At 39.4% G+C, this 24,262-nt stretch overlaps 1 protein-coding gene across 1 annotated transcript in view; it reads right to left on the reverse strand.

Annotated features, from left to right (window-relative positions):
* LOC124602553 (eIF-2-alpha kinase GCN2) overlaps positions 1-24,262 on the reverse strand; it is a 308,459-nt gene that overhangs the window by 108,470 nt on the left and 175,727 nt on the right. The window contains exons 12-14 of the mRNA XM_047136328.1: positions 20,370-20,516; positions 17,833-18,075; positions 14,702-14,850 (exon numbers count right to left, since the gene is read on the reverse strand). Of these exons, the coding sequence (XP_046992284.1) occupies positions 14,702-14,850; positions 17,833-18,075; positions 20,370-20,516 (539 nt within the window). The remainder of the gene's footprint in view (positions 1-14,701; positions 14,851-17,832; positions 18,076-20,369; positions 20,517-24,262) is intronic.

Raw genomic sequence — 24,262 nt, forward strand, 5'->3', positions numbered from 1 at the left:
CTGTGTGACATTGAACATTTATAAGGTTCTTGGTACAACTGTTTGAGTTGCTATTTAATTTGAAATGTCATTTATAACTGTAAGTTTAATGTAATAAATATTATAAAGCGTTAAAACCCTGATATTCATTTATAAACACCCTGTATTACTATGACCCCCAATTTTTATAGGAGAACTATTCATAAATTCACCTCCAACTGGTTATTACATCTACATCCATTCTCCACAAGCCACTGTACAGTGCACGGAGGAGGGTATCTTGTACTACTACTAGCTGTTTCCTTTCGTGTTCTACTCACAAATCGAGTAAGGGAAAAACGATTGTCTATATGCATCTGTATGACTCCTAATATCTCTTACTTTCATAGTCCTTAACCAAACCGTACTTCGATGGCAGTAGCAAAATTCTGCAGTCAGCCTGAAACGTCAGTTCTCTCAACCGTACCTCATGAAAATAGTGTCATCTCCCTTCCAGGAATTCCCAATTGAGTTCATGAAGCATTTCCTAATACTTGCGTGCTTATCGAACCTATCAGTAAAAAATCTAGTAGCATGCATTTGAATTGATTTTATGTCTTCCTTTAATCCAACCTGGTAGGGATCCCACGTACTGAAGCAGTACTCAAGAATGGGCCGCACTAGTGTTATATGCTGTCTCCTTTATAGATGAGTTACATTTTCCAAAAGCTATCCCAATAAATTGAAGTTGAACATTTGTCTTCCCTTCTTCTGTCCGTATATGCTTGTTTACTTTCACATCACTCTGCGATGTTAAGCCTAGATATTTAATTGATGCAACTACGTCAAGCAGCAGATTATTAATGTTGTACTCCAACAATAAAGGATTGTTTTTCCAACTCATCAGCATAAACTTACATTTTTCTACATTTATCGCAGGCTGCTACTCATCACACCAACTAGAGCTACTCATCACACCAACTAGAAATTTTGTCTAAGTATCCTCCTACGGTCACTCAATGACACCTTCCGACACACCACAGTATCATAACTTAACAGCCACAGATTGCTGCTCACCCTGTCTCTCATATAATTTGTGTGTATAGAGTACAGGAGTGGTCCTATCACACTTCCCTGGGGCACTCCTGACGATACCCTTGTCTCTGACGAACACTCGCTATTGAGTACAAAGCTCTGGGTTCTATTATTTAAGAAGTCTTCAAGCCATTCTCCTGTCTGGGAACCTATTCCATATGTTCATATCTTTGTTGGCAGTCTGGAATGGGGCAGCATGCCAAATACTTTCCACAAACCTAGGAACAGAATGTAGGATCTGCCTGTTGTGCTTCATCCCATGGTTTGCAGGATGTCTTTGCGCGTAAAGGGCAAGCTGAGTTTTGCACGAGTGATGGTTTCTGAAACTGAGCTGACGCATGGACAGAAGCTTTTTTGTCTCAAGGAAATTTGTTATGTTCGAACTGTGAATACATTCAAGAATTCTGCAGCAAACTATAGTTAAGGATACTGGTCTGTAATTATGAGGGTCCTTTCTCTTACCCTCCTTCTATACAGGAGTCACCTGCACCTTTTTTCCAATTACTAGAGATTTTGCGTTGGACAAGAGATTGGCGATAAATGCAAGCTATGAGGAGGTGTCTGTTCCAACTCTGCTTAAGGAGTAGCCACCTGTCCACTAACAGGTTGAACGAGCAAGGCCAGATGGCCAGCCCCCACATTGATTCTCCACCTCGAGTTACTTTAACGCATTACAAGTGACCACCCATTTTGCGACGGGTATGCCACAAGGTGTCTCGTTGACAGAGCCCATTGGTGAAACAAGTGACATCTGATGTATCCCATGTGATGCCCCATCCCAAGGCAGCAGCCTGCAGATGGCTGAATGCGGACATTAACATCTTCAGCTGCTCACGAACTGTGCCAAGGCTCATCCTGTGTAAGTGCACAGCATGCATGCACCCTACCTAACCTACTACTATTAACTTATGAATTAAAGTATGAAAAACAAACAATGGAAGTTAAAGATGTGACTTGCAACTCTCCTGTTGCTTCACCAATGGAGGTTGTTGACTTACTACTGTAATCAGTGGTCACTTACCCTTTGATACAAATAACAAATACGCTATAGAGTGCGCAAATATATACTAAACTGATACTGATTTTTAACATAATATGACTAATCAAATTTACAAACTGTTTTACTGACAAAGTATTGGCCCAAAAAGTTAACATTATATGTTATTCTAAAGTTATGCTATTTATTCGATGTCTACATTTTCATAATACAAGCAGAAATAAAATTAACAAAAATAAATGGTTTACGGGTACATTCATTTTTAACTCTACAATACTTTCTGCTAACTAAGCCCGTCATCTGTGGTGTCATCATTTTTAATCACCATTGCAACAGCACAGTGGGATATTCTGTATCTTCATTGTCACATAAATTTGGCTGTGGTTATATGGGACCTGAGAACACAGCTGTTGCTGTTCTGAATACATAATGGAATTCGCTTCTATACTGAACTAAGAATGTTCCAATGTCTCTTGCTTCCAAACATTTCATCTGCTTGTCACTTTCTCATTCATTACGTAAAACCAGCAGCTGACATAACTCCTTTCATTTCCATCATACCTTATGGTGAACGTCAACAACATTGCTGCACCACACACATTAAGTCTGTCATTGGTCTCTATCTAGATGCTCGCCATCTCCTGCAGAAACACTCATTATTGAGTATTTGTCCAATTTTCAAGTCAATTCAACTCTGACTACAAACAGTTTTACAGGTAAACTGTAGTTTAAATGTGGTAGATGTTCATAAAAAGCCAAAGCAGGAGGTATAGATCCACATGGTTGATGGAACGAAATTTGCTGCCCACTCGCCAGACCCATCCTTGCATTCATCCTCGATCTCAGCCAAATTGGTGTCACAGTTCTCCATCCAATCCTTCTGTAGTACAGTGCTTGAGCAACTGTGGAAGACAGACTGCAATATCTTCTAAGGTGCAGGTCATACGTAACAACAGCAACTAGGATACAAGTAAAAAATTGCAATCACAATTCAGTCCACTCTCGAACTTTCATTCATCTCATAATGTAGTTATGTCTATTGGTCGTATCTCAGTGATGAGTCTTGCCACTGCTATTCTCATGATAACAATTACAGCCAATTTACTACGATTTATTTTGTTTGTTAGACATTGAATTCTGAATTAATTTTCTTTCTTGTTTAATCTGAATGTCATCATAATGTTCTAAAGCCGATAAAAAGCTGGCGATATTCTTACTCAGCATACGTGAACAATGAGCTGACAACTCATTTGCAACCCATTTGGTACATCATTACAGTCTCTCATAACCAAATAAAATACCAACTTGTGTTTCTGAATGACAACATTTTGCCTTTGAATGTTATCTTGACTTAAAAAAAGTAGCAGAAGTAAAATAAAACAATGGATAATACAGGATGGAATAATGACAATATTAGGAAAAGGATAGTCATTACTCTCCATATAGTGGAGATGCTGAGTCACAACAAAAAGACTGTCAAACACAACTTTCACCCAAACAGGCCTTCATCAGAGATGCGTAGAGAAACAACTGAAAGATTTGAGAGCAAATAAATCACCTGGTCTGGATGGAATCTCAATTCGGTTTTATAAAGAGTACTCTATGGCATTGGACTGCAATTATCTTTAATGTCTCACCCAGAAAAAAGTCTCAAGTGACCGTAAAAAGTGTAGGTGACTCCAGTATATAAGAAGGGTAAAAGAACGGATCACAACATTACAGACCAATTTCCCTAACTTCGGTTTGCTGCAGAATCCTTTAAAATATTCTCAGTTTGAATATAATAAACTTTCTTGAGACTGAGAAGCTTATGTTCACAAATCAGCATGGTTTTAGAATGTATCGCTCATGCGAAACTCAGCTTTCCCTTACCTCACGTAACATACTGAGAACTATGGATGAAAGGCAACAGGCAGATTCCATATTTCTAGATTCCCAGAAAGCATTTTGCACAGTGCCCCATTGCAGGCTGTTAATGAAGGTACAAGCATACGGAAAATTTCACAGATATGCAAGTGGCTCAAAGACTTCTTAAATACTAGAATACAGTATGTTGTCCTTGTCGGCAAGTGTTCATCAGAGACAAGGGTATCGTCAGGAGTGCCCCATGGAAGTGTGATAGGACCACTGTCATTCTCTATGTACATAAATAATTTGGCAGACAGGGTGGGCAGGAATCTGTGATTGTTTGCTGATAATTCTGTGGTGCACGGTAAGGCATCAAAGTTGAATTACTATAGGAAGATACGAGATGACTTGGTGTGGTGAACAACAGCTAGTTCTAAACATAGAGAAATGCCAGTTAATATGAACTAGTAGGAAGACCAAACCTCTAAAGTTTGGAAATAGTATTACTAGTGTCCTGCTTGACACAGTCAAGTCGTTTGAATATCTGGGTGCAATGCTGCAAAGCAACATGAAATGAAATGAGCATGTCAGGGCTGTGGTAGGGAAGGTGATGGTCGAATTCAGTTTATTGCGAAAATTTTAGGAAAGAGTGGTTCACCTGTAAAGGAGACTGCACATAGCACGCTCATGTGACCTATTCTTAAGTACTGATAAAGTTTGAGATCCACAGGAAAGAAATGTGAGAGTTGCATTTGCATGAGTGTGTGTATGTTGTCTAATTATGATTGGTGTTTCCCCCCCACCCACTCACCATCTCTGCTATACAGTGGGAGCAACTATCCTTTTCATAATAGAGTGGCAATGTGTTTGAATATGGTATCCTTATTTATATGCGAGAACTTTTATTGCAAACCTGTTCAAATACAAGTGTTTGTAATATGACAGAATTTGATGCTATTTTCTCCCATGTTTCACAAAATAGTCACATTTTAAGAAGATCAATAGACTGTTACAACGCACAATTCATAGTTTCTTCGCTAGTCAAATGACGTGATTGTTTGAGCAAGGTCAATACTCAGGATGTATTCATGCACAAGGAAAAAAATAACAGGTTTTCCCCGGATTTCCCAGTTAAAAACACTTTTTCTCCAGGTGACAATACACATTTTGGCAGGTGAAAATACACTTTCTCCATGTTAAGTGACAGTATGTGTTTGCTCTGAGCTGTAAAACTTATCAATCATTTGAATGGAAAAGGCTTAACACAATGGCATAGAACTTCGAGGCACTTTAGGAAAAGAAACCCAGCAGAAAAACAACAGATTTGGTAAAGATCTTTGACGCGCAGCAACATGTGCGCTGCATATTTTCGTGTTACGAAAGTAGTTAATGCTAATTTCTGAAGTACTAAAAGTCTGAAATCGAGATTGAGATGCGCTTTTGTCAGCCAATCACAGCTAACATCAAATTATCTCATCAGCAAATAACAGCAGATATTCGGAGCAAAGGACATGTGATAGTCAGCCAACCCTGTTAAGTAGCGCAACCACACAAATAGGAAAAGGACATGGTTTAAATACATATACACACAGTATAGTTACAAGAAAAGCTAAGCTTTCATATATAATATTTGTCTTTTCTGCGGTGTTACCTCTAAGATACATCAAACACAAATATGCCAGTAAAACTTTAAATGATGACTTAAATGTCTGGTCTTCTGAGGCTGAAATTTTTCTAAGTGGCTGGCCCTCAAAGTGTTAAGTTTTCAATGAGAGGTAAACACTCCGTGATTTGCAAAATTCAGTGCACATTCTCACACATAACATAATTCATTCAATTTACTTTGAAGTAACGCTTCTCAAACCAACATTTGCGATATTTTGCCACGACCTGTTAGAAATATGCTCATTTGGGCAGTTGCCAGAGAGCACCAGAATATGGGCGTTACTGTGCATGCGGAGCTACTCTGCTCATACAACTTTCGCTGCATTTCTGTTTGAAATTCCGTGCCTAGTGGAGCATCATGTGACCATGTGCAGCATGTTGTTTGGAGGGGATGTACAGAGTTATTTACACTTAGGGCAACTGTTTTATCATATTATATTCAGATAAGATATGCAAAATTAGAAAGCAGTCCTTGGCACAATATTCGTTTCAACACTACAACACAAAGTTTCCTAATATTTTGCTATGTGGAGACTTTAACAGAGTTGCTCCTCCTCCACACTTGTATTCTGTAGTGCTGTTGTGTAGCATTTCAAAACAAGTTTGCATCCACGCAGCACTGCAAAATGCTATTAAGAAGGATCACAAATTTCTTGACTTGGGGGAACAATTTTATACCAGAACTAAGAACAATAAGGTTTTCACAACTTTTTCAAACTGTATAAAAATTAACATGGTTACTTGTGAACCCAAGAAACTTCATAATTGGCAGTTTATATTATACTTCGTGAGTAAATATCAAGCCTTATTGGAATGTACAATGACAAAACATGGTTTGCTTCCCACCTATAATTTACTGAAGTTTGGGGTCCTGCAAATTTAAGACAGACAACACAAATTAGGAAACAATGTCAAGCCTACAGGAGGCACCAGACAAGTGTTGAAACACATCTCGTGATCGAAAAACACTGTGGTTCACAGAAGGTAGGTATATACAATCCAGCTAAAGCTTTTTTGAGTGTTGTTTTCAGGAAAACCATTTTCTTGTAGCATCATTACTGTATTATCTTACACTCGGTTCTTCATTATGGCATAATGCCATAAGATGGAAACATGCATTTGAAATTCAGCGAACAGTTGGAACTTACTAATACAGGGTGCATACGTGGACAAGGAAAAAAAATTCCCGGATTTTTCCCGGGTTTCCCAGTTAAAAATACACTTTCTCCTGGGTGAAAATACACTTTTTCCGTGTTACGTGACCATATACTCTTCCTCGGCACTGCAAAATTCATCAGTCCTTTGAATGTTTACGATTTTATATACCGACGTAGTTCCCGGCACTCTAGAAAACGAGAATAGGGGGAAGGGGGGAACGTTTAGAAAGACCTTTGACGTACAGCAAGATGTACGCTGCATATTTTCGAATTACGAAGGTATAAATTTCAGTTCCGCCAAACAACGCATGTCACTTTCTGAAGCATTGAAATCGAGATTATGATGGGCTTTTGTAAGCCAGTCGTAGCTCATGTCACGTGATCTCTCCAGCTGATGACAGCATAGGACACGTGATATAGTCAGACAATAGCAAGATCACTCTTAAGTAGTGCGAACACACAAATAAGAAAAGTTAATGGTTTAAATTAATATACGTAGCATTCACAGATAATATTGGTCTCGAATATTAATAAGCTGGAAGAAAAGTTAAGCTTCCACATATAATGTTGATCTTTTTTGCGCGTGTTTCACTTTAAGATACATCACACAAATGTACAAGTAAAATTTTTAATAACGACGCAAATGTCTCATCTTCTGGGCTCGAAATTCTTCTAAATGGTCGTCCCCTAAGAGCTGATTTTTAAATCAGAGTCAAACGCTTTGTGATTTAAGAAATTCATCGTACATTCTCACACATAGTTCATTTTGCGCAAAAGGAAATTTGCTTTGAATGTAACGCTTTTCAAACCACCATTCGCAATACTTTCCCGCGACCTGTTAGAAACATGTTAGTTTCAACAGTTGCAGGAAAGCGCCAGATAACAGGCGCCACTGCGCTTGCGCGGCTACGATGACGCAGGAAGCCCATATATATGTTCGTAGGTGTAAAACATTACAAGCTCTTACATTATGTCATAAAAGAAACAAGACATCAGAGGATACTTAAAAAGCGTCGGAATTTCGTGAACCATACCAAAATGCATAATTCGGCTTAAAATGCACACTCGTATGTAAATTTTCTTGGAGTACCAGTACCGTATTATCTCATGTTTGATTCTTTATTATGGCATAATGCCATATGTGCACTTGAAATGCAGCGAACAGTTGAAACTAGCCAATAGTGTGAAATTAAATACTTCGATCCAAATAAATTGACTGCCTCAGCAGAAAAGATTAATGAAAGCCAAATCTCTTTAGCAAACTGGCAAAAATAACTTCATTGTTCTGAAAGGCGATTAATGCTTGACTGTCAGAAAGGTGGAAATAATATCCGAAACTAATAACATATTTTGGCCATCCGTAACTATGCAAACGTATTTTAACAAAATACACAAAAATCCATTTTGTTCTCATTTAACGTGAGAGCAATGAGCGAAGAGGAAACAACAAAATCACTGAACGTAAACACAGGTCACGTGGAGACCCACCTCCCCACCACAACCGAGACTGCTCTGTGCATCAGCCCCGATCTACGATATTTCCGAACAGGGGCTATATTAAGTAGTGGCGTCCAGCCACACTTTTGTAACCAAAAGCGGGAGAAGATACTACTCATACGCGACTCAACTGCGCATGTTATGAAGCATTGCAGTCTTCCTAAAGCCTTTGACACACTTTGCTGTTGGCAGACGCTTGTATGAGCACTGTTTTGATGTTGTATATGGCACATTTCCTTCGCAACTTAAGTTTTATTTTCGTTTTTCTTTTTTTCTCTCGTTCATGTTTTGTTGCTGCAGTATTATTCTGCAGTAGCGGGATACAGTAACATCCTTTGTTAGAGTATTGTATCTTACCAGTCAAAATCACAAAAATTTAACTGAAAACTAAAACAATGAAAAAATCCCGGAATTCTAAACAATTCCCGGGTATTTCCCGGTTTTCTCCCAGATAAAAAAATTCCCAGGTTTTTCCCGGATCTCCCGGTTGTCCCGGGTCGTATACACCCTGTAATAGTGTGGAATGAAGCACTTCATTTCAAATAAATTGACTGTCTCTGTGGAAAAGATTAATAAAAGCCAAATATCTCCAGCAAAGCATTCATGCTTGATTGCCAATAATGTGGAAATAAAATCAAATCAGAAAACTGAAACTAATAACATATTTTAGTCTTCAGTAATTGCGTGGATGAATTTTAATTGATTTGATAGATTCTAGCCGCAGAAATCCATTTTGTTTTCATTTGACGTGAGAGCTGTAAATGAAGAGACAACATCAAAATCACGAAACATAAATGCAGATCATGTCAGGACTACTCCCCACTATACCTCTGACTGTTCTGCACATGCGTGAATCTGGCAGCTTGGACACGCCAGAAAATTTTTTCCGGTTATCATCTGGCTGCCTGCTGCTACTGCTTACACACCTAATGGACACAATACAAATAGTGAGAAGCAGTATAAAGCACTCCTCATACGAGGCTTCAGCTCTGCGCATGCAAATGAGCCTGCTGGCAACTGCTCAAATGAACATAATTGAAACAGTTATCATGCCACACTCATTGAAAGCAGTTTGTTTTTACGAATTATTGCATAGTCTTCATCCTAAAACCTGTGACACATTTTGCTGTCGACGGACGCTTGTTTGCGCACTAGGGTTGCCAGGTTGTACGTTTTTCCCGTATTCTTACATATTTTTACTGTTAATTTCGCCTTACGTTTTTTATTTCCCCGTACAGGACTTTCTTCCGTTTTTTAATATTTGGCGCTAAACTATCGCAGAACCCAACACAATTCTTCCCCTTAATATACATATAACAAAAATTATTACCAATATAATGGAAGGAAACATTCCACGTGGGAAAAATTAAAAATAAAAACAAAGACGAGGTGACTTACCGAACAAAAGCGCTGGCAGGTCGATAGACACACAAACAAACACAAACATACACACAAAATTCAAGCTTTCGCAACAAACTGTTGCCTCATCAGGAAAGATGGAAGGAGAGGGGAAGACGAAAGGAAGTGGGTTTTAAGGGAGAGGGTAAGGAGTCATTCCAATCCCGGGAGCGGAAAGACTTACCTTAGGGGGAAAAAAGGACAGGTATACACTCGCACACACGCACATATCCATCCACACATACAGACACAAGCAGACATATTTGAAATCCACACATACAGACACAAGCAGACATATTTGAAATATGTCTGCTTGTGTCTGTATGTGTGGATGGATATGTGCGTGTGTGCGAGTGTATACCTGTCCTTTTTTCCCCCTAAGGTAAGTCTTTCCGCTCCCGGGATTGGAATGACTCCTTACCCTCTCCCTTAAAACCCACTTCCTTTCGTCTTCCCCTCTCCTTCCCTCTTTCCTGATGAGGCAACAGTTTGTTGCGAAAGCTTGAATTTTGTGTGTATGTTTGTGTTTGTTTGTGTGTCTATCGACCTGCCAGCGCTTTTGTTCGGTAAGTCACCTCGTCTTTGTTTTTATATAAAAATTATTACCATTCAGATATAGATTTTAGACTAGTCTACGTTTAAATTGGTACTTCTGATGATCACTCAATTGCATAATCAATAATGTTGTTGATATACTTATTTCCAATTCTGATGTGTACAACTACAGATGTTTGTAAACTAATAAACTTCGTTGCAGTGATAATTTCTTGAATCTATACAGTGGAAAGTCTAGTTTTCTTAATTTACTTTTGTTCAAGAATTGTGATGAGTTCACCAGCGAAGAAGAAACGCAGCAAGCAACAGCAGTACAGTCAAGTGTACTTAAAGAAATGGGAAGATACTTTTGCGTGGGTTAGGCATGGTTTAACTTCTGATAAACATGCTTTTTGTACCTTTTGCAGGAAGGAATTCAACATTTCTCATGGTGGACAGTTTGATCTCAAGCAACACGCTCAGTACAAAGGATTTCAGTTAAAGGAGAAAGCAAGTAGTCAAACCACGAAAGTTTCCAAATATTTTGTGAACTCTAAGAAATCTGAAGCCAATGTTGTCATAGCTTGTGAGTTAGGACTTTTGTATCACGCAGTCAAACACAACCTAAGTTATTCAAGTTTGGATTGTAACAATAAATTGACGTCATGTATATTCACAGATTCAGAAACCACTGTAAAACTTTCCTGTGACAAGACGAAGGCAGAAATGTTCGTGAAAAATGTATTAGCACCTAAAAGTGTCAGTGATGTTGTTAATATTCTAAAAACTCCTGAAAATAGTAAGTTTTTCTCAGTAGCAACAGACGCTTCGAATAGAGGCAACAGAAAGATGTTCCCAATTTGTATAAGATACTTTGAACTTTTAGTAGGTGTACAGAACAAACTGTTGACATTCAAATGCAGTGGCAAAGTTAATTGTTGATAGTCTGGAGAGCCATTCACTAAATATTAATAATTTAACTGCATATAGTGCTGACAACACTAATGTGAATTTTGGCAGGAAACAATCTGTTTATCAATTACTGCTTTCCATAAACTCCAACCTGCAGAAAGCCAGTTGTTCAAACCACATGGTTCATAATGCGATGAAGCATGCCATGGAAGAGCTGGAAATGGATGTAGAGAATCTTGTTTTGAAGATCTATGATCATTTCTCGGTATCAGCTAAAGGGTGTGAGGAACTGAAATCATTTTTTGAATTCATGGATTTTGAGTGGTCTGAGATATTAAGGCATGTGCCCACAAGATTACTGTCCTTAACTCCTGCCATTAACAGATTGACTGAGTGCTGGCCAGCTATAAAGAGTTATTTCAGGAGCATTGATGCCTGTCCAAAGCAACTTGCATCAGTATTTTTAGCTGAAGACCCAGTGAAAGGAATTATTTCTGAAATTTACTTGCATTTTGTGTCAAATATAGGAGGTCAAATGCAAACAGTATCCAAATACCTGGAGAAAAGGGAGCTAAGCATAATTGAATCACATAACAGTATGTGCATGATGTATGAAAAGATTACACAAAGAAAGAAGGATAAATTCTATGGCAGTGAAACCAAGAAATTAATGGGAGACATTTCATCAACATCTCTTAATAAGATTTCATGTGAATTTGATTCTTTCTATGACACATTGTTGAAATATCTTGAAAAACATTACGACTTCTCAGCTAGTAATAAGAATGCAAGGTTGGAACCTCTTTCTTTGAATGGGGAATTACAATATTGTGATTTTGAACTCGCAGTGGAAAAACTTAGTCTACAAGATAGGATCAACCTGGATCAGCTATATGAAGAATTTTGTGAAGTGAAAGATAACTTTACTAACTGTATCACTAAGGATGGTGATGTTGCGTCTAAGTGGGTAAAATTCTTCATACTAGTGCCTCAACAAAAAATGACAAATATCTCTCAGCTCATGTGTTTTATACTAAGCATACCAGGTTCAAATGCATTTGTGGAACGAGTGTTTTCGATGATGAAGAACAAGTAGACTGATGTTAGGAGTAGGTGTTCACCAGAACTTATAAAATCAGAGCTTCAAATAGTAATAAATTTTGACATGTCCTGCACAAGATTTTTTTTAACCAGCTAAAGAATGACAGTACATTCCTACATACAGCTAAATCAGTTTCAAAATACCATAGTGATATGAAGGAATAGGGCTGAAGATGTAAATGTGAGTTATTTTTGATTGAAAATGGCATTTAATAAAAATATGAATGCACTAGCCACTAAAAAATGTCCATGAAAAATCTTCCTTTTTTTGTGAAGAAAGTGGCAACCCTAGTGCGCACTGTTTCATTGCTGCAAATGGTGTATTTTCTTTGCAATCTATATTTTATAAAGGTGTTTTTCTCTTGTTTATGTTTTATGACTGCAGTACTAATCTGCAGTAGCGGGCTAAAGTAAAGTTCTTTGTTAGAGTAGCAGTGAAAATTACAAAAATTTAACTCAAAATTAAAAGAATGAAAAATTGCCAGAACTCAGTAATGTTCCTGGGTTCTTCCCAGTTTTCTTCTGGATGAAAAAATTCCCAAGTTTTCCCATATTTCCTGGTTGTCCCACAGTGTGTACACTGTATTGAGCACTTTGATATCGGGAAATCTTGAGCCTGTTTGAATACGAGTAATCTTTGCCGAATTCTTCAAAATAAATCTGCATGTCACCTCAACAGCCAAAGCTTCATCTATAAATGTAAGAAGACCCCCATACTAAATTATTAAACAACATAAAAATCTTGGCCTCAACTGCAATGGTTTCAGCTATGAATGTAAGACAACCATGTTTTTCTAACGATGAACCTGGGAAAGAAGCTCATCTTATAATCAGGTAAATTTGGTGTATATAATCTGTAATTACATGTTGACATTACTTGTTTACAGAATCACCACCAAAAACAAACATTTGTTGTACCATGACTCTAGTTTCTTTCTTGTTTCATTAAAAAATGGTACTACCGGATGCTTCAGCCAGTTTCTGACAGCATCCTTGAGCTCATCGTCAGTTGTGAAGTTGAAACTTCCTGGCAGATTAAAACTGTGTGCCTGACCGAGACTCGAACTCGGGACCTTTGCCTTTCGCAGGCAAGTGCTCTACCATCTGAGCTACCGAAGCACGACTCACGCCCGGTACTCACAACTTTACTTCTGCCAGTATCTCATCTCCTACCTTCCAAACTTTACAGAAGCTCTCCTGCGAAGACAGGCTGTGGCTAAGCCATGTCTCCACTGTATCCTTTCTTTCAGGAGTGCTGGTTCTGCAAGGTTCGCAGGAGAGCTTCTGTGAAGTTTGGAAGGTAGGAGACGAGATACTGGCAGAAGTAAAGCTGTGAATACCAGGCGTGAGTCGTGCTTCGGTAGCTCAGATGGTAGAGCACTTGCCCGCGAAAGGCAAAAGTCCCGAGTTCGAGTCTCGGTCGGGCACACAGTTTTAATCTGCCAGGAAGTTTCATATCAGCACACACTCCACTGCAGAGTGAAAATCTCATCCAGTTGTGAAGTTGTCAGTAGCCAGCCAGGCCTCATCCATTTTGAGGAAGAGATGAAAATTACTGTGCAAAATCAGGACTATATGGAGGAGTTGTAAAATATCTCAGCCAAGAAGTCTGAGTTTTCCTTTGTTCATATGGACAGGCAGTCATGATTCCTTCGGTAATCATCCCACGCCATTTGTTTTAGATATATCTTTGGAGTTTCATTAACAGTATTTTCAGGTATTACTCTAATGAAATCGGTTGTCAAAATTCCTTTGCAATCACAAAAAAACAGTAACCATCATTTTGCAGTTCGACCATGTCTTCTTGAATTTTTTGGGATTCTTTGGGCAATTAGTATGCTTCTACTGTATGGATTGTTCCTTAGTTTCCAAGTTCACATATCTGCACTTATGTCTCATCTCCAGCCACAATTCTGTCCATGAAATCCTTCCCCTCTTTGTATCAGTGCTAGAGGAATGTCAAGGCTGAACTCACTCTTCCAGTTTTTAGCAAGACATTTTGGTACCTCCAGTGCACAAAACTTGTGGTAGCATAAAATCTCTTTGACAATGTTAAAGTGGATTGTCTGTGAAATCTGAGGTACTTCTTCAGAGAGTTTGGAAATTTTGAACAGATAACTTACATGCACAATTGAGTCAATATGTTGCACAAGTTAATCAGTCGCATCTGAAAGTCTTGACCACTCTTAACATGCACATCTATGCGAGCAGCCTTGAATTTTCTACACTGCTCCTGCACACCATCATCACTCATAACCACATCCTTATTCATACAAAACAATCGACGATGAATCCCAGGGCACTGATTGCAAATCAGCAAGTAACAGCAACAATAGCAAATAACAGACCATCCCTCACCACTGGTAGGAGATGTGATAACATCATCCTTTTCACTTGCTTGCTGCTTACACAATGTAGAATGCAAAAGAGTGTTGACTGACTTGACATAATCTTCTAAGTCCCCTTTTCCAACTATTATCTTGAAGCTGCAAGCATTCATGTATTTGCAATAGCCAATTGCAGGTATTTTTCCACTTACAAAAAACTGATCCATTCTTCATCTTCTGAGCTTTCTTCAGAACTGACATTTCCATCAAGGATACCACTCGCATGACTTTCATATGATACGCTCCACTCCACACTGAGTTCTTTCAGAGGTGGTGGTTCAAAGTCAGGAATCAATAAGGTCTGTAAAAGAACAAATGATTGAGGTGTAATAATTCATATTATGAAATACACTCCTGGAAATTGAAATAAGAACACCGTGAATTCATTGTCCCAGGAAGGGGAAACTTCATTGACACATTCCTGGGGTCAGATACATCACATGATCACACTGACAGAACCACAGGCGCATAGACACAGGCAACAGAGCATGCACAATGTCGGCACTAGTACAGTGTATATCCACCTTTCGCAGCAATGCAGGCTGCTATTCTCCCATGGAGACGATCGTAGAGATGCTGGATGTAGTCCTGTGGAACGGCTTGCCATGCCATTTCCACATGGCGCCTCAGTTGGACCAGCGTTCGTGCTGGACGTGCAGACCGCGTGAGACGACGCTTCATCCAGTCCCAAACATGCTCAATGGGGGACAGATCCGGAGATCTTGCTGGCCAGGGTAGTTGACTTACACCTTCTAGAGCACGTTGGGTGGCACGGGATACATGCGGACGTGCATTGTCCTGTTGGAACAGCAAGTTCCCTTGCCGGTCTAGGAATGGTAGAACAATGGGTTCGATGATGGTTTGGATGTACCGTGCACTATTCAGTGTCCCCTCGACGATCACCAGTGGTGTACGGCCAGTGTAGGAGATCGCTCACCACACCATGATGCCGGGTGTTGGCCCTGTGTGCCTCGGTCGTATGCAGTCCTGATTGTGGCGCTCACCTGCACGGCGCCAGACACGCATACGACCATCATTGGCACCAAGGCAGAAGCGACTCTCATCGCTGAAGACGACACGTCTCCATTCGTCCCTCCATTCACGCCTGTCGCGACACCACTGGAGGCGGGCTGCACGATGTTGGGGCGTGAGCGGAAGACGGCCTAACGGTGTGCGGGACCGTAGCCCAGCTTCATGGAGACGGTTGAGAATGGTCCTTGCCGATACCCCAGGAGCAACAGTGTCCCTAATTTGCTGGGAAGTGGCGGTGCGGTCCCCTACGGCACTGCGTAGGATCCTACGGTCTTGGCGTGCATCCGTGCGTCGCTGCGGTCCGGTCCCAGGTCGATGGGCACGTGCACCTTCCGCCAACCACTGGCGACAACATCGATGTACTGTGGAGACCTCACGCCCCACGTGTTGAGCAATTCGGCGGTACGTCCACCCGGCCTCCCGCATGCCCACTATACGCCCTCGCTCAAAGTCCGCCAACTGCACATACGCTTCACGTCCACGCTGTCGCGGCATGCTACCAGTGTTAAAGACTGCGATGGAGCTCCGTATGCCACGGCAAACTGGCTGACACTGACGGCGGCGGTGCACAAATGCTGCGCAGCTAGCGCCATTCGACGGCCAACACCGCGGTTCCTGGTGTGTCCGCTGTGCCGTACGTGTGATCATTGCTTGTACAGCCCTCTCGCAGTGTCCGGAGCAAGTATGGTGGGTCTGACACACCGGTGTCAATGTGTTCTTTTTTCCATTTCCAGGAGTGTATATTATTTCTTGTATTTTCTGAAAACAAGCCTTTGTACTCTATGTATAGCTACAATGTTTTGTTAACAACAAAAAAGTAAGACTAACTGTGTATTATAAGTGTTCATAACTCTGCAGTAGACCAGTAGACACATAAAGGTTTACCATTCCTCTCAGTCCCCCCCCCCCCCACCCCCCTCCCTCCTGCCCCCTTTTCACAATGCCGGTTCCACATGGAAAAATTGGTGTAGTTTTTTTTCGTTTTCCGTGACTTTTTCTCTCTCATGACATTTTAATTTCAGGAAAGATTTCAACAATCCAATCTTCATTTTCTGTCTACTGATTCTCTCCTAATAACATTTCTGTGAGCAGATTGGAACCTCTCATTATTCATCTTTCACTTTCGTTAAGTTGTACCCTTTTGTTGGCAAATTGTGTCTCATTTGTGTTATCACACTAAATCATGATTAGGCTGCTGATAATTTTTCCATTAACTATCAAACTATGACTATTAGTGGTTACAGAAAAAAGTATTTATTAATTTTAACAAACGTTCATAATTGAAAATCTGCCAATGTGACTTATGTCATACATGCAATTCCTCTTTTAAGGTTTACAAGATCTTTTTAGTCAAAATGCAATGTAGTTCCAAAATCACTGTGTTGACAAGGCTCATTGCGCCCCATTTTTCCTATTAGACATGTCTTGTTCATTTACAGTTATAGTTGACAGGCTACTACTGATGATAAGAAATAGACATAAGAAACAGACAGGAAAAAAAAAAAATTCTGATTCATATTATGCCTCTGTTCTTTTGCTTTGGAAGTAGACCGATTCTTAAGCAACTGAACATACTAAATCTGTGACTGACTATTAAATCAAATCTAAATCCTTATCTTACCAAACACAAAACAAACTTGCCATACTGAATTTGTTTTCTTATTGGATTTTCCTAGGAAGATGAGAAAGTTTTTCCTTGGTGCAGTGTTGAAGTTGTTCATTTCTAGTAAGTAATAAAATGTCATCAGGTGGCTCATTTGCTCTGTGTCTGTTACAATGGTACAATACTACTATACTATCATAAAAGAAGTGAGATTTTCTACAATTTAGTTCAAATGGTTCAAATGGCTCTGAGCACTATGGGACTTAACATCTGTGGTCATCAGTCCCCCAGAACTTAGAACTACTTAAACCTAACCAACCTAAGGACATCACTACATCCATGCCCGAGGCAGGATTCGAACCTGCGACCGTAGCAGTCGTGCGGTTCCGGACTGAGCGCCTAGAACCACTCGGCCACCGCGGCTGGCTACGATTTAGTTTTTGAAATATCCCACACTCTACAATTTTTGAAAGTAGGGGTGAACCCATCAAATTTTTTCTCTCTTTGTAAAACTATTTTTATTTTTGAAACTACTTCAATGTGCAATAATTGTTTCTGCTAGTGGCAAGCAGAAACACAACCGACAGAACTTATTCACTGGTAAATAAATTAGATTTCTATAGTTGGCTATGAAGGTAAGTTTCTGACCTTCATTTTACTCTGACTCGATTGGGTTCCAGCAGGTGAAGGTGTCCGACTGCTAACTGTTGTTGCTGGCTGTTCAATAGTTGCACTTTCAATCCAGGAATTAAAGTAGCGCACAACATTTTCATGGTTCAATCTGGACAGCAGCTTCACTTCTCGAGTGATTTTACGGTTTAACTGACGATTTTTGGGATTCAATTCAATACGTTTGATAGCATACACACCACCATCCAATTTGTTCCGAACCTGGAAAACAGGGAATTTTTCTAAGCAGAATGTGTAGAAATTAAAGAGACATATAGCAAAATACGATTATAATAATGTGGACTATGTTTTACAAAAGTAACTTTGTCAAAGTCTCAATTGTCTGTAATTTTCCAAACACAGTAATACATCTACCATTAAACAGATATTCCAATCCACAGACCCATTTTGTAGTTATGAGAGAATAATAATAATAATAATAATAATAATAATAATAATAAAAGCATGCTTGACAAATTTATGATCCTGAACTGAGAAGGGTACATGCACTAATATTTTGATCACTTCCCTTCGAATCTGTATCAGAGACTTGTTTAATTGATGTACCAATATGAGTCAGTAAATCAGTTGTTGTTCTGTGAGCTATGCTAGTATCCCTTTTTGACTTGACAGACAATAGTCATTCGACTAATGAGGAGCATGCACATTCAAGAATGTGAGTAATTATTGAAAGTAAAAATTGAAATACCTTTGTCTCCAACATAACACAACCAACAAGCACAAACAGAGAATAACTGTACAATAATTAGGCAAAGTAATACAATTGAAACACACCACAAGCCTAGATATTTTACAGGAAAATCTTAAAACTGCAGGTATGTTGCAGCAAAGTTAATTATGTTAATATGGTGCCAACAAAGAGGAAAATACTGACTTCATTTAATGGCATTGTACAAGTGTGGGGGAGGAGGGGGGCTGAAAAACTTCCTAGCAGTTTGAATTGAAAAATGAATTTTGTACCTTATTAACAGTTGATACCTCATTATGTAAACATAACATTTGTTTAAATTATTATAGCTATTTTTAATTTCAAATGGAGTCTGAGAGGGCAATTTAAGATTGATGGAGTTGTAAGGGATCACAAAGTTTTTGTTGTGGAGTTACAGATCAACATACAGTTTTTGTTAATCCAAGAAAAATCTGCCAAGGACTTCCACACTGAGATGTCACACATCCCAAGGGAGACATGTTCTTCCTACAACACTGTTAACACCATAAGAGTCTTATTTCAAGATTGGGCTTTTCACCACCGATCAACATGGGCAGCCCACATCATCAGACCAGCGACAAGTAATACTATCCACAAGCCAATTGATAAGGATCAGTAAATAAACATGAATAATACAGCTGAGATACTGGACATATTCTAGGGCTGTGTTAGCTTCTTTATTAACAATAACCTAAACAGGAGGAAGTGAAGTGGATGCTGAAATGTTTTAATAATGAAGACACAAGTGAAGATAGAGCGTTTTGGGTCCACTCTGGGGTAAAAATGTCTTTTTGGCTGAGTTACTAACTGAAGATGAAACCTGATCCCAAAACTAGGGAACAATCACAAGAATTGCACCACAGTGGGTCTCCACATCCAAAGAAACTCTGCACCTTGACATCTGACAAAACAGTCATGGTACCTGTTTCCTGATGGTGGTCTGCCTACCTCTGGCTGACGTATAACGTGAGAGTATTATCCCAACTTCCTTGACCAGGTGAGGCAGGAATTTAAGACAAAATACATGGAAAGCTGACCAGAGGGAACCTCTCATTGTGAGACAAAGCACACTTGCACATACCCCACACCATGGCTGCCAAATCAAACATCCTATGTTGCCATCAACTAATGATGTGACTTCTTTGGACAACCTCTTGATTCTTAACCAGAAGAAACACCTCAAGAGTTCTCATTTCAAGAACAATGAGGATATCAAAAACGCTACTGAGAGCTGGTCTGACCATTTATGACACAATTTCTTTTTTTAATAGCCTAGAAAAGCTACAATAACAATGTAAAAAATGTACTAGCCAGAGGGAGAAGATGGAGTGTGGATGCACAAGGATGTTCAACCTTTGACTTCATTCTTTCTCTGTGAAGCCAGAAACTTACAAATCCACCTCCCCCCCCCCCCCACCTCCCCCTCACAGGGGCACAATAAATATAAGCATGGTATTCAGTCTACTGATATTTACTACAGTAATTCATTGTAAATGGATGTCAAAGAATAAAGTCTCATGACTGTAACATCCAACACTGACAGACTAAATGAACATTTTAAAAACTTTCATAACCTAGGAACTTGTGGAAGGTGAAGTATAATGACACCAAAAAAGGGCAAGTTGCAAGAGAGGTAGACTTCATGTGAATATATGTTAAATCTTTACATTAACATCAAGGCAGGAAACAAAAAGTCCTATAAGAACAATGTGCCTGAACTAAACAATGGGAAAATGATTTATGCACTTTCTTATTCTTCTTGCTTATGTTCAATGATTTTTATTACCTTCAGTACATCACCAAATGCTCCTTTCCCCAGCCACTTGAGCACTTCAAACTCATTTTGGATTCTGGACTGCCCCTTGAGATTGGTTGGCAATATCATGTGAATATCAGTATCAGGTTCCTCTTCAAACGTTTCATCCTCAGGTTGCTAAGACATACCAAGAAAATATTTCTGAATAATTAATAATATGTGCAGATACGATGGCTGGTATGGATGTAGTAGGTTCTTGCACCCACTCAAAAAATTTAGAGTGGGTAAACTACCTACTATGGATTTGAGTAAACATAATATATACTGAGAGAATGTTTGTGGAGCAGATATGCTAATTGTATTTACAATGGCATACTTATGTTTTAGAGTGACTTCTCTCCTACTTTTAAAAAAGCTGCTCTTCCAGATACAAGCAGAAACCCATTCACTCCAACATGTTGGACAATAGTAGTTTCCTCTTTGGGAGAGCTGCCATTCCAAAGTGGGGCAGCAGCATCACAAATGTGTCGTGACTTTACTAACCTAACATACTGGTTTAGCTGGTACCCCACATTTGGGAATGCTACGGTCCAAATTAAAGAGTAGCTTACTCAAGTGATGAGATGGCTGCTAATCATCATGAGGTATAGCAGCTGTTCTGATAAAGACGCCAGCTCCACCACAGTTCTCACAGTGTATGAAAACAAGCATTTATGAAAATAGACACAGCCAGACAAAAAGGTGAAACAGCCAGAAGATATAGTCGGGGTGCACATTCACTCCAACAGCATGAATGTAAATGATAAAAGTTGCAATTTTCTGCAACTTTTAGAATGACCACCAGAGTGCAAGTGTGTTGTTAATGTTTAGTGTTGTTACGAGACCTTGTACAGCTTATGAAGGATGTGAAAGTTGAGACTATAAGAACAATGGCTGCATTTGGAATGGTGCTGTGATCAGGAGGCATGGATTACTGATGTAAGGTGTCACATCACGTTTAGCAATTAATCATGGTTCTGATTTACCAATGATGACACTCTCAGTATGGAGACGACCTGGGGAACTTTCTTCCAATGTTTTGGAGATGCACAGTGGTGTAGCTCCTGGAGTTGTGGTGTGGAGAACCATCAAGTATGATTTTAGATCATGACTAACAGAGATTGAGGGAAATCTAAAGGCACGCAGGACATCACGAACATCCTGAATCCTCAATGTGTTACCTCTCGTGTGACACTGTCATCATGTCATTTTTCAGCAGGAAATACATGTCTGTGTAATACTGAGGAACTCCCGTAGCCAACAAGATACTCAGATCAGATGTCAACTCCTTCAGAAAACAGTATCCAGGATGTCACGGAACAGTTACAATAATTGCAGGCCAACTTGTCTCAGACGAGGATACAATGGTTTTATGACACCCTTTCGAACCGGGTCAGTGCGTGCATGCAGGCCAGTGGGGTAAATGCCATAATGGTCAGTGGGCTCCTACTGTGAAGTTCTTTGTAAATTCGAATCAATTTTGTAATCATTGAAATAATATCACATACCCTATCACCCATCATGTTTCATTTCCTTTTATTCTCCCATTCTACATGCTTAACTTTTTTTGTCAGACAGTATATGATTGAGGTTTTAACTGAGCATCTACTGGTGACAAACAGCAAACACGCTAGCAGTAAAAGTAGCTTTTCATATTATTACACGTTTATTAAAGACACATTGCCTACCAATTTTATAATATAAATAAAATTAGCAAAATAATTTTTCATCAGACACTGTTTTTTCTGTAGCCATGGCTAGTCGATTTTCAGTGCACTTTTAGCATAAGAACATCAGTAAACATTTGTCTTTCTGAGATATTCCTACTTTATCACCAAGTTAAATGCACCCGAGTGAGTGAAGAATAATATAAGAAAGTAAGTAACTGGAACTTCCAGGCAGATTAAAACTGTGTATCAGATCAAGAGATCAAGACTCAGAAGTGTTCTACTGACTGAGTTACCCAAGAATGGCTCATGACGACCCCCCCCCCCCCCCCCCCCCCCAGCTTTACTTCTGTCAGCACCTCACCTCCTACCTTCCAAACTTCACAGAAATTCTCCTGTGAATCTTGCCCAGTTAGAACTGCTAGAAGAAACAATATTGTGGATATATGGCTTGGCAACAGCCTGTTCAGGAAACAGTCCCCCAGGCTGTGGCTAAGCAGGCCTGTTCAGGAAACAATCCCCCAGGCTGTGGCTAAGCAGTATCTCCTCAATAGTATTTCTTCCATGAGTACTAGTCAAGCAGGATTTATAGGAAAACTTATGTGAAAACTGGAAGGTACAAGATGAGGTACTGGCACAAGAAAAACTGTGAGGACAGATTGTAAGTTATGCTAGGGTAGCTCAGTTGGTAGAGTACTTGCCTGCAGAAGGCAAATGCCCGAGGCTGAAGTCCCAGACCGGCACATAGTTTTAATTTCCCAGGAAGTGTCAGACCAGTGCACACTCCACTGCAGAGAGAACATTCATTCTGGAAGAGAGTGTCTACAAAAGGCTGAACAGTGCTATATCTCAAGTTTCCCTTTCATTGTAAAAGCATTCACAACAGACATGGACAGATTTGCGGTGACAAACAAGTGAAAAACCGAGGAGAGCATACTTGAAGCAGTTAGGCAGCAGAATAGGGAAGAGAATCTAGGACTACTGTTTATTTAGTGATGAACATGTTGATGTAGCCAACTGTGAAAATCCTGAGTGTACTTTAAAATCACAGAGCCTTTTCTGTTTTTAAAAGAAATTCCAATAATTTTGAAGTGTAAATATTATTTTTATTTACACAAAATTAAGACCTACACTGTAAATCCAAATATGTGCTTTTATATTTTTACACTCCAGTGCATGTAGTTTAAATTCTTGTTGTTTACAAAAAGCACTATAGTGATTTTAATAACAGTTTGCTGTCTTTGACAAACGAATAAATGGAATTTTTCAAATCTTTACGAAAGTGTGCGAGTGAAAGTTAATAGCCAGTTCTGACCAACGGGCCATAAAATCGAGGAATGTTTGGCTTGACAATGGATTTTCAAACAGGAAACATGAAGCACAGAGGATAAAGATTCATGCAACAAGTTCTTTTACTATTAATTACACTGAAGCATTCCAAAATCTTGAAACTACTAAAGCTATTCAACTGATATTGTCATTTCAATTGAAACAAATGGTGGATAATCAAAAAGGGTTATTGGAAATATTCAGCACGTTAAAGACACTGGTGAGACATGGTCTTCTGATACGAGAATCCAAAATGACAATGAAAATTCAAACTTCTGATGTTTTACGTGATGTGGCAGAATTAAAATCTGGGTTACAAAAAGTGCGATAGGTTGCCAGAAAAAAGAGAAAAATCATCTAAGAATGAATATTAGCTGTAAGCCCTGTAACTTAGGTAGAGGTGCAGAGTGTAAGCCGCTTTCGTCAATCCATTGAGAAGTCACATGCATTGAGAAACCACTGATTTCACGCGCACTGACTAAGAATGGGGGGTAAAAAGCGATGCAAATATATATCGTCCATAAGCAAACTGCCTCAGCATCATATTTAGAAGTCCTCAAACGCCAGTCACGGCAGAGTTCGAGAGTTCCAGCGAGTAGAAGAGATAATGGGACAGCTGTCTTGGAAGGACGAACCTACAGCAGATGCTAAGCGAGCAGTCAAACTCTATTAACTTTGTGCACTAAGGACTTGCAAAGCTTGCATATAAGTACCTCTTAGCTAGGGCTACTAGTTTCCATCATACTTTTGTCTACGTGTACCTATGTCTGTCTGTATGTCACTTACACTGTGACAAGCACTTGAACATAAGGGTAGCATTAGAACAATAGAATGTGGCATTTCCATGGTTCATGCTCTTTAGTTCCATAGATTACTGTATATGTCTGA

This window comes from Schistocerca americana, chromosome 1, assembly GCF_021461395.2.
Source record: "Schistocerca americana isolate TAMUIC-IGC-003095 chromosome 1, iqSchAmer2.1, whole genome shotgun sequence".
Lineage (NCBI taxonomy): Eukaryota > Metazoa > Arthropoda > Insecta > Orthoptera > Acrididae > Schistocerca > Schistocerca americana.